Consider the following 12,035-nt stretch of genomic DNA (forward strand, 5'->3'; position numbering starts at 1 on the left):
AAAATGTTCTGTACCCAACGTGCCATTTTAATTGGTTAACGGTAGATCACCAATAGTCATGTATTACTTTTGCTAGATTAAGAAGACATCACTTTGGTTCAAATCTCTTCGGTGAGATGGGTTTATTCTTTTCCCGTGTAGGACAAACGTGATCTCTTTACAGGAAGAATCCTGTGCTACCTGAATTGTAGTAAAGTGTTGCTGATTTCTATTTTTAGTGTGAATACTATATGTAGAATCTGTAATATACACGAGTTATTTTTGGCTATTTTTAGCTTTTAGTCGTCTTAAACCATTATTGGAATGTTTTATCCTCACTGATGGACGGGTCTCACATGGGTATTTATAGCAGTCATGTGGACATAGCTCTGGTCTCAGATCTATATATAGCTCTATGGTTTTGTACTATGCACCTCTCCTTTGTTACATGTCTATACAATGCTATTCTATGCCATAAATATGACAAGTGACAGAAAAATATTTTCTCTGGTAAGAATGACTTTTTTCCACTGTAGTAAGAGCATATTTCTAAGATATGCCTTCACTAATGAGTTGCGGTCTGACATCCTGAACCCCCTCAATCCTTGGACTGGGGGGCTGCAGGATTGGAGGCAGCTCCTTCGCTGATTTTCCTTGCACTGTGACGCGCTCTGGTGGCTTTTGTGCAGGAACAATAACAAAGCCTCAGTCACCTGAATGGTGCCATGAGGCAGAACCGTACACGGTAAGATAGCCGGAGATGCCAAAAACACCCTTGTACCTTTGATGCTAAGATCAGACCTGCACCGACCTTAATGTTGTGACCCATACTAGCAATGTGCCATGATCTTATATGACGGGTGCAGCTTTGTAACCTCAGGTGCAAGCTAAAATCATTCATGGTTGCTACACCTTCATTAAGGTCAATCCAATTGAAATGTAGAAGAGTATACCATTCAAATTCCTATACCTCAGCACATCAGACTCTCCACTACCGTGGAAAGCTTCAAGAGGAACCTCAAGACCCACCTCTTCCAACAAGCCTACAACCTACAATAGCCCTCAGCCCAGTAGACCACTGCGCAACCAGCTCTGTCCTCACCTATTGTACCATCACCCATTCCCTGTAGACTGTGAGCCCTCGCGGGCAGGGTCCTCTCTCCTCCTATACCAGTCTGTCTTGTACTGTTAATGATTGTTGTACGTATACCCTCTTTCACTTGTAAAGCGCCATGGAATAAATGGCGCTATAATAATAAATAATAATAATAATAATAAATAATAATATATATAGTCATTTACAAAAACAAACAAACCTGGAAAGCTGCAGTCTTTTATACTAAACTTGTAGCGCTTACTCTTTAAAGCACCACTTCAGATTTTTTTTTTTTTTTAATTTCCGCTCTGGAGTGGTGTTTTAAATGTTATCCCCCTGCCCGCCCAGTCTTATACCTGCCCCCCAGCAGCTTCAGCTATTTCCAGCGTCGCTCTGGTCGGTGTCAGGTAGTTTGTGACCTGCCAGCGGCCCCAGTGTTTCATGGAGCACACCAATGTCACAAATCAATACAAGTCTATGAGAGCCTTGTTCTGGCTCTCATAGACTTGTATTGAGAGCTTGTGACTTAACTTCTGACTTCCGGCTAGTCAGAAGTTAAGGGCACTTGATGGCGGAAATGAACTGGAGTGATGCAGAAGGATGATAACACTGGAGGGTAAGACTTGGGTTTAAAGCACTACTCCAGCACTAAAAAAACAACCAAAGGCTAGGTTCGCACACTACGTCTTTTTGACGCTGCGTTTTTGTGCGTTTTTGGCTGCTAAAAACGCACAAACGCACCTGCGTCGAAAAAACGCATCAAAAAACGCATGCGTTTTTGTTGCGATTTGGTGCGTTTTTGCAGGAAAGAACTGACATGTCCATTTTTTTTTTTTTTAACTCAGAAACGCAGGTAAAAAAAACAGATGTGTGCGGACAGCAAAAATGAAAACTCATAGACTTTGCTGGGGAAGCAAAGTCCTGCAGTTTTGAGGCCAAAAACGCACCCGAAAAACGTGCAAAAACGCCGCGAAAAACGCACTGTGCGCACATAGCCAAAATGCTGGAGTGGTGCTTAACACTAGAAGTCCCAGAGAGGGGTCATTTAACATTTCTACCTTTGGAACCCAGGGAGCTCGAAATTTCTGGGACTTCTAGTGTTGAAGGAAATTTGTCAGGTCCCTGCTGCCTCCAACCTAGCAGCATTCATATCCGTATGCCAAAATTCCCTCCCTAACCAGCCCTGTATAATGCTATTTACTAAAATCCGTGTAATAAAGCATTTATAAACTGCGCAGTTCCTGTGATAATTAGGCCTGTGGCTAGTCGCAGGGCCGTTGTTTCCCCAGAGTAGTCTGCTCTCTTGTATCACTCCACTGTGGGTGTGATTACATGATTTCCACAAGCCGCCCTGACCGCAGCTCCTGGGAGCCTCGCTCGTGGAAATCACGTAATCACACCCACAGACAGGAAGTGATAACACGGAAAAAGGGCCAACTAGTCTGGGGTATCAACGCTTTATGGACTAGTCAAGGCCCTAATTAGCATAGAAACAGCGCACTTCTAAATGTTATTTCATTAAACATTGATTTCAGTGAATAGCATTATACAGGGCTGGTTAGGGAGGGAATTTGGCATACACTTGTGAATGCTGCTGGGTTGGAGACAACAGGGACCTGACAGGTGCCCTGTAATAAAAGCCAGACATAAGGAACTGAACGTGCAGCTGCTGTACCGGTGTGTGCCACCAGGGTGCAGTGTGTGGCTACACTACTGATGTGGTCTGTGTCACACTATGAAAGGGAGGAAGCTATTTTTTTTTTTTTTTTTTTTTAAACGTTCAGGCTGGGGTGAGACGAGCGTATAAAAAATTGGTCCCATTCTCATCCAGAAAGTAGAACAATTTTTTTTTTTTCTCAACTGTCACTCATGTGAAGGCCATATACAATCAGTCTATTTACCCCACAGCTATTAACCATTTACAGGACCAGTTACAGTTTTGCCATCTTCCAGAATGGAATATCGGATGCCGTACTGATGGTCCGTATGGCATCCAATATTCTTCTCGCTCTGCACCAACTTTGGAGTCAAATCACCGCATACTTGAGTAACATAGGTCCAAGTGCAATTGATTTTTTTATTGGAGTGCAGTCGTCTGATTTATATCATCGTGTGAACCTGTCTGTAGACCCTTGGCCGCTAAAAGGTTCATGAAGCCGTTTATGACCAGAATTTTGGTGTAAAATGGATTGAAATGTCACCAAATTTTTGCACAACTCAAGTTGTACAAACAGAAAGTTAGCAAGATGGGGCTTGGCCAAGCGTACCCCGCAAATTCATCATAATTTAACCACAAAAGTGGCGTAAAGTATGATAGCAATGTACGCCATCCTCGTTGGTGGAGTGAGGTACTGGCAGTTAAAGATGTGCCAAAGGAGCCTGTCATCAAGATATTACACCCGTAACTAATGGTGTGTATGTGAAAGCGCTTCGATGCAGATTAAATGCTGACTCTTCCTGTAGAATTTCATTTTGAAGTTTTAGAGAAAGCCAGGGATTCATTAATTTGCTTATTCAGCCCTTTCTGCATTCTTGAACCCTATTGTGCCTTAAAAATATTATAAATGCTTAAAACTGCCAAGCTTAAAACATGCTGTGCCTGGAAAATAAAGTGCCATTGATAAGCCTTTGAGAGACAGTGTAAGGGTATGTGCGCACGTTGCGTACTCGCCCAGCACCGTAAAAGGTGCGCTTCAGAGCGCAGCTGAAAGCTCCGTTCTGAGGCGCATGGTGCCGGCGAGAACGTGCGCTCTGCCTGCAGCTCCTGCCATAGACAGAGCAGGGGCTGCCGGCAAAGCGCACGGAAGAAGTGACATGTCACTTCTTTTTGCGCAGCGCTTCGGCAGTAGCCGAAGCACTGCGCTCTTAGACGCCACGTGCGCACGGCCCCTGCACAATCTCCATAGACTGTGCAGGGGACGCAGGACGCATGCAGTTACGCTGCGCTGCAAAGCGCAGCGTAACTGCATGAATTTACGCAATGTGCGCACATAGCCTCAGAAAGATCACAAGAAAAGCACACCTGCCCCAAAACGTCAGCACCAAATAGCATTTCAGACTGTTTCCCAGCTAGGATGCCTAAGGCTATGTTCACACAGTGCATCTTTTGTTACTACATAGATGCAGTGTTTTTGGCCCTAAAAAACGTGGCAAAAACGCATAAAGAAAACACGCGTTTTTACCGCGTTTTGCTCAATGCGTTTAAGTCAAATCTATTGACTGGAAGGGCTCAGAAACGCTGGCAAAAACACAAAAAATTGACATGCTGTATCTTCAAAAAATGCAGCCAAAAAAAAGATGCCCAGTGTGGACAGCAAAATAGAAATCTCATAGACTTTACTGGGGGAAGGAAATGCATGCATGTAGGTGCATCTCTGTGACCTCAAACATGCACCAAAAACGCAGCAAAAGATGCCTTGTGTGAACAAAGCCTTAAGGGGACTTTGCACGTTGTGACATCGTCGGGGTCAAATTGAAAGTGACGCACATCCGGCGCCGGTAACGACGTCGCAATGTGTATAGCCTAGATGCGCCAATAAACGATTGCAAAAGCGTCATAAATCGGTGATCTGTGTAGCGTTGGATATTTTCATAATGTCGCACAAATAGGAGATACGATATAGTTCCTCGTTCCTGCGGCAGCACACATCGCTGTGTGTGAAGCCGCAGGAGCGAGGAACATCTCCTTACCTGCCTCCACCGCCAATGCGGAAGGAAGGAGGTGGGCGGGATGCTCGTCCCGCTCCTCCGCCCCTCCGCTTCTATTGGCCACTTGCCGTGTGACGCCGCATGACCTGCCCCCTTAGGAAGGAGGCGGGTTGCCTGCCAGAGCGACGTCGCAGGGCAGGTAAATGCGTGTGAAGCTGCCGTTGCGATAATGTTCGCTATGGCAGCTCTCACAAGATATCGCATGTGCGACAGGGGTGGGGACTATCACGCTCGGCATCGCTAGCCAATGCTAGCGATGTCGCAATGTGCAAAGTACCCCTTAGTGTTATAATTTTGAGCGTCTGACCTACCCAACTTGAGAATGAAGACAAGGCAGTGTAGGTGTGGGGCAGTCACTGTATCTATGGTAATTTTTCACTTCGTCTAAGGCCTGGGCCACAAGGGGCACAAGTGCGATCCTTGCATGACACTCGGCTCACGCTAGCAGTACAGCAGAGCCGAGTGTCATGCGAGTGTCCCTGAGACTGAGGTCCGACTGTGCGAGCGGACCTCAACTGCGGGGGGCGGGCTGGCTCTGCAGGGGGGAGGGATGGATTTCTCTCCCTCTCTCCTCCATAGCCGGCTATTGCGATTCTCGCTCTGCAGGCGTGGTACACTGGTGTACCACGAGTGCAGTGCGATTTTTCTCTCGCCCCATTCACTTGAATGGGTGCGAGAGAAGAGTCTCGCATTACACCTGCAGCATGCTGCGATTGTTTTCTCGGTCCGATTAGGGCTGAGAAAATAATCGCTCATGTGTGCTAACACATAGGATAATATTGGTCCGAGTGGAATGCGATGTTTTACCGCACCCTACTCGCACCATTTTTCTCGCCGTGTGGCTTAGGCCTTATAATCCGGCTGTGAAGGGGGCGCAGCACTACACCTGATTTTTGGATGTCCTTGTATTAATATGTTAGAGCTGAGATTACACAGGCCAAGTCCATTATAGCTTTATTCTGTGACCTATACACAGCCCATGGCATGCTTATTGACTATTAACAGAATATTTTTTGCATTTCACATGCAGAAAACATAAAACAAGCAACAATAACAAAAAGTGTAGTAGAACTATATTGCAGGGATGCTAGAAATGACCTTTAGGCTACATGCGCACGCTGCTTTTTTTCCTGCTTTTTTGGCCGCAGTTTTGTCAGCAGAACTTTCTGACATCTGACTTCCCAGCAAAGTCTATGAGAAGTCAGATTTGTCATGCGCACACTGCAGTTTATTTGTCAGCGTTTTTTTTGTCAAAAGTTTGTGACAAAAAAAATGCACCATGTTCATTCTTCCTGCGTTTTTGTCAACATTTGTCACCCATTGAATTCAATGAGGGCATCAAAAACGCAGGAAAAATGCATGCTAATCAAAAGTGGTGCATTTTACCTGCCTTTTACCTGCGTTTTTGGTACCAAAAAAGCAGGTGATTTGTCAGGAAGTGAGGTCAGGCAAGTGGTCCCGTCCCGTCCTCCATGTGTTCCCCGAAGTACCGCTGTCCCCAGGGGAGATGATGTGGAGGACGGGGACTATCAGCAGCGGTGGCAGTGAGAGGGAAAAATCAATGTTTTCAGCTGCCAATGTCCATCCCCCTTTCGCTGCCGCCACCGCCGCCGCTGATAGTCCCGTCCTCCACGTGTTCCCCGAAGTACCGCTGTCCCCAGCATGCATGCACAGGGGAGATGATGTGGAGGACGGGACTATCAGCGGCGGCGGCAGCAGCAGCAGCGAGAGGGAAAAATCAATGTTTTCAGCTGCCAATGTCCATCCCCCTCTCGCTACCGCCGCCGCCGATAGTCCCATCCTCATGTGTTCCCCGAAGTACCGCTGTCCCCAGCGTGCACGCACAGGGGAGATGATGGACCCCTCTCGCTGCCACCGCTGCCGCTGATAGTCCTGTCCTCCACGCTCCTGTCAGCTCCACGCAGTAGCGCGATCAGCTGAGCTGTCACTGAGGTTACTCGCGGCCACCGCCGGATTCAGCGGTGGCCGCGGGTAACCTCAGTGACAGCTCAGCTGATCACTCGGCTCTCTTCAGTTGCTGCGTGGAGCTGACCGGAGCGGCGGTGTCTGCTGCTTCTCCGGTCACCTTCATGCAGCACAGCTGGATGCGACGCTGGAGGACCGTGGATTACGCCGGACATGGAGGGGTTTGTCGGGGTTAATAAATTGGTAATGAGGGAATTTGTTAGTGTTTTTTATTTCTAATAAAGTATTGTTTGGGTGTGTGTTTATTTACTGTCACTTACAGATTAATCATGGAAGGTATCTCGGGGAGACGCCTGACATGATTAATCTAGGATTTAGTGGCAGCTATGGGCTGCCAATAACTCCTTATTACCCCGATTTGCCAACGCACCAGGGCAAATCGGGAAGAGCCGGGTACAGTCCCACAACAGCTGCATCTAATGGATGCGGCCATTCTGGGCGGCTGCTGACTGATATTGTTAGGCTGGGGGGCTCCCCATAACGTGGAGCTCCCCATCCTGAGAATACCAGCCTTCAGCCGTATGGCTTTATCTGGCTGGCATTAAAATTGGGGGGACCGCACGCCGTTTTTTTAAATTATTTATTTCTAATTTTTTTTTTCAATTCAACAAGCTTTATGGGCTTGTTTGAACTGAAAAATACATGAAACAATTGTTGACAAAACTGCAGCCAAAAAATCAGCAAAAACGCACCAAATAAGCACCTACATTTTTTGTGACATTTCCAGGCTCTCTCTGACAAGGTGCAGTTTGTGAACACGAAAAAGAAGCAGCGTGCGCATGTAGCCTTACTGACTATATAGCCAGGTAAGGTCCCGCTTTACCTGATAACCTCTGCATTGTTGCCTTACTCCCTGTGTAACCAGTCAGTACAATGTCTTCATGCTTGTAACTATAATTGTAGGTTGATTTTTTTTTTTCCTTAATTTCTGAATAATCCAGACAAATTATATGTGTTGTGGCAAAATAAAATAATGGCTATGCTTTCTTTTGTGCTCTAGGTTGAAGAAAGAAAGAGATGAGGAGCGGGTGCAGAGGCTTGTACAGGAGGAAGCGATCAGATACTTATGGGATCAGGTAGTGTTCTTGTGTGAGACAGAACACCTAACGCTAGACATTGGGGTTACACATGGTAGGAAAAAATACATCATGCCAAAAATATAATCAAAATTGCTTGGCTAGCAACAAGTATAATAACTCTGCCCTTCTCTACGGCGGCTGCACATCATCATGTGTAAAATTGCCTGTACGGAAAAGAAACGTTTAGTCATTGTCATATGTGCATTGGAACCTCAACGCAATATATTACACTTATATTCATTACATAACGTTTTAGTGGATCTGTGAAGTACTAGGAGCAATATAGAAATACACTTGGCATAAAGTTATTAGTCTGCCACCACCTCCTCCGTCCTCCACAAGTCATTAAAGGGAATCTGTCAGCAGGTGATATAAGAGCAGCATAATATTTGGCAAGAGAGCCAGATTCCAGGAATGTAGTCCTTACTGGACTGCTTGGGGTAGTTTAGATAGAATCCCTGTTTTTTTCTGCTGTAGATATTGCAGAGCTCAGATTGCTGAGCCTGCAACCCTGACTGGCAGCTACCTGTGTGCACTGTGATTAAGCTGTCAATCAGAGCTGGGGGTGGGTTTACACTAATTAGCCTGACTTATCTGAACATGAGCCCTAGTCCTACAGTGATAATCTGCTGCTGACAAGCTGCTAATCAGTGGTGGGGGCGGAGTTACACATTACTTGGACTGCTCTGCCCATGAGAACTAGTCATACAGTGATAACCTGCTATTAAAACAATAATTGATTGTATTGAAGCTACTACTCAGCCCAATAAGTGGCACATTCCTGTAATTAGGCTCTCCTGTTCTATATTGTACTGGTCTCAGAATAAATAGTAAAAACCTGCTGACAGATTTCCCCTAAGGGACTGCTGTAAATACAGATACATGGCAACCAGCCGTCTGTCAGTGTCTTCTGCCTAATAGGAGTGATAAAACAGTTTTCTGCCCTTTGGCTAATAGGAGAGCATACCTGTCTCCATATTATGCTACTCTTAGGGCTTGTGCGCACATTGCGTAATTACATGCATATACGCTGTGTATAGCACTGCAGTGTAAATGCATGCGCCCTGCGTCCCCTGCACAATCTATGTAGATTGTGCATGAGACGTGCGCACGTTGCTTTTTTGAAGGCAGCAATTTGGATGCCAAAATTTTGACTGAAATCCGTGCATTCATAAAATGACCATGTCAGTAATTTTGTGCGTTCCGGATGCTGCTCCCACTCTGTCTATGGGAGAGGCAGCAGCCATAGCGCTAGAAATCGGCATTTAATCTGCTGAAACACTGCTTCCATTACGCAGTGTTTCTGCAGTGATTTGAAGCGCACATGTCCTGTGAAATCGCTGCAGAAATGTCAGCATTTTCGTGCGCACATAGCCTTATACAGGTCAGCATAGTCCAATTATAAATCCGCTTTCAGGGCCATTTACAATTTGTGCTATTAGAGAGATGCGTTATATTCATCTTTGGGATTATTTAAACCATTGATTAGCTTTTCTATTGTAAAGAGTCATTTCCATCCCACATTCTAGCACAGTAGTAGTAGTGCGGTACATTGGCACTGGCAGGCTGAAATATGACACGGTATACAATTAAACTAATAATACAGGTGTGATTGTAGCGTGCTTTACAATTCTAAGCCATCCCCCCCATGTCCACTGATCCGTGTCTGTGACATGTTATTTCTCGGTGTTTCTGCATTTATTCATTGGTAAATAAACAATACAGCAGCACAAGTTTACCATGTATCTGAATTTTGTGTCTACTCAGGTACGATGCATTCAAGAATGGCAAAACAAAGTAAGTGGCCTGATTCCAGAATGCGACGTCCGTCCACCTGATGGACCAGGACAGACGTCATCATCAGCCGAATCTGCCCCTGAAGTGACAAGCCGGAAAACCAGCCCTGACATCCCAGACTCGGGTTTCCACTCTATTAATATAGAGCAGACTTCTCATCAGGAAATGAGCGCTTCTGAAAAGAGCTCAACTGAGGGAAGCGCATCATCTGAGCAGTCCCTGGAAACCGTGAAACACTGTCAACAGCCGTTATCAGATGTCATAGGGGATCAGGAGTCAGCACCTCAAGTTCAGAGTGACAGTAGCAAGGATGACTCCAGTACAGACCAAGATAGCAGTCTCCTGCAGCAATATCTGGAGAAAGTGCAGCAACTTGAGCAAACGGAGGACAACACAAGTGACGTGACCCAGGAAAGTAGGCCTGAAATGACCAACAGCTCAGTAAACTCTGATCTCCTCTCCAGTAGCTTCAGTCAAGACTGTGAGCACGGGAAGAAGGAAGGACATGAAGACGTTTGTGAGACCTCTGATGATGCACGAAGCTTGCTGGCATCACAGGACACTTGTACTGAGGCTCCAGAAGTAATGGTGCAGTAAGGAGAGGAGGCCCTGATGTGTCCTCAGCCCTGGCCATGTACTGTAATAGGATTATATAATGGCTATTACTATGGACCTTTCTGTAAATGTTCAATTCTATTAAATGGAAACAGAAACACAACTGGGGCTCTCCTACATGGAATGGTCATGAAACGTCAGGGGTTGATGTCTAAGAATAGAAAAGGTCAGAGTAAGATGTCTTATTTGTCCAATGCAGTACAGAGGCTTTCCAGTAGACACTTAGTGTAGGTGCATGAACTGTGTAGCACCATGAAAGGTACGCACTGTATTAGTATTCACACCCATATTGTCACTAGACATCTGTCTTATTAGCGAGTGGTGCAATATGTGGCACGTGCCATAGCAGTGATAGAAGCAAGATACCATTCCCGTCATTGTCTCAAAAAGTTGCTGGTTTGCCAACTGATTTTTTTTAATTAACATCGAGTGGAAATTGAATTCTTAACAGATCGAATAAATGCTTGTTACTCTGTACTATGGCAGCCAGAAGCACAATCATGCTGGTCAGCCAGTCATAGACCTCTAAAACAGGGGTAGAGCTGGAGGTACATGGGACCAATTCTTCTAGGTTGGCTAAATGCCATGGCCACAGAAGATCAGGGTCACCCTGGCAAATGTATTACTTGCTGGCCATGCAGATGAATGATGGTCCATGTAATACAAGGAGAGCCTGACTCTTCAGAACAAGAGCTGTTTGTACAGAGAAGTGCACTATAGGGCATATAGATAGGGACGGTCTTAATGGGGTTGTCCAAGCTTTCCACAAGTCTGCAGTCAATATATGTGACTGCAGATTTGTGAATATTCACAGTATGCCCTGTGAAGATTTTCTGGTGCCAGGGGCAAGATCGAGCAGTTATGTGACTGCAAGTATGTCGTGCATACTTCCAGCCACTTTCAGACTAGACGTGTAGAGTGTTCACTCAGTACCAGTGAATTGAGCGAGGCCACGCATGCCTAGTCGGAATGTGGCATAACGCATACCTGTGGTTACATGACCACTTGGTCTTTTCATCGCCGTAGGCGAATCATCCAGGGCTGTGGAGTCGGAGTCGGAGTCGTGGAGTCGGAGTCGGAGCTCATTTTGGTGGAGTCAGAGTCGGAGTCGGTATAAAATGCACCGACTCCGACTCCTAAAATATATAATAAATTGGGGACAGGAGTGCAATGCAGAATGTGCTGAATATTTTACTAAATAATAACATTTAGTATAATGCTTATATTTAAGTGAAAAATTTATTGTAGTACAATGTGAACATCAGACATTTAATTGTTTTTATGATACAATAATCAAGATATTTGGATAGAACATAAAATATTTATTGGAATACAACTTTAGAACACAAAAAACTAATAAATTGTAAATATGTAATATATATATATATATATATATATATATATATATATATATATACACACAGTGTATATACACACACAAGATATATATGTAATCTACTGTATATTACATAGTGTATTACATATTTACAATTTATTACAGTTTTTTGTGTTCTAAAGTTGTATTCCAATAAATATATTTTATGTTCTATCCAAATATCTTGATTATCGTATCATAAAAATTATTAAATGTCTGATGTTCACATACACATATTCATGTACTACAATAAATTTTTCACCTAACTAAGCAATATATGTAGGAGTCGGAGTCGGAGCCGGAGTCGGAGCCGGAGTCGGAGTCGGTGCAAGAGAATTTGAGGAGTCGGAGTCGAAGGTTTGGCTTACCGACTCCACAGCCCTGGAATCATCACAAGTCT

At 44.9% G+C, this 12,035-nt stretch overlaps 1 protein-coding gene across 1 annotated transcript in view; it reads left to right on the plus strand.

The window, feature by feature from the left end:
* CEP97 (centrosomal protein 97) overlaps window positions 1-11,522 on the plus strand; it is a 90,491-nt gene extending 78,969 nt beyond the window's left edge. Inside the window, exons 10-11 of the mRNA XM_075334294.1 lie at window positions 7,770-7,845; window positions 9,616-11,522. Of these exons, the coding sequence (XP_075190409.1) occupies window positions 7,770-7,845; window positions 9,616-10,242 (703 nt within the window). The 3' untranslated portion in view covers window positions 10,243-11,522. The remainder of the gene's footprint in view (window positions 1-7,769; window positions 7,846-9,615) is intronic.
* Window positions 11,523-12,035: the final 513 nt, after the last annotated feature.

This window comes from Anomaloglossus baeobatrachus, chromosome 2 (genome assembly GCF_048569485.1).
Source record: "Anomaloglossus baeobatrachus isolate aAnoBae1 chromosome 2, aAnoBae1.hap1, whole genome shotgun sequence".
In the NCBI taxonomy this organism is placed as follows: Eukaryota; Metazoa; Chordata; class Amphibia; order Anura; family Aromobatidae; genus Anomaloglossus; species Anomaloglossus baeobatrachus.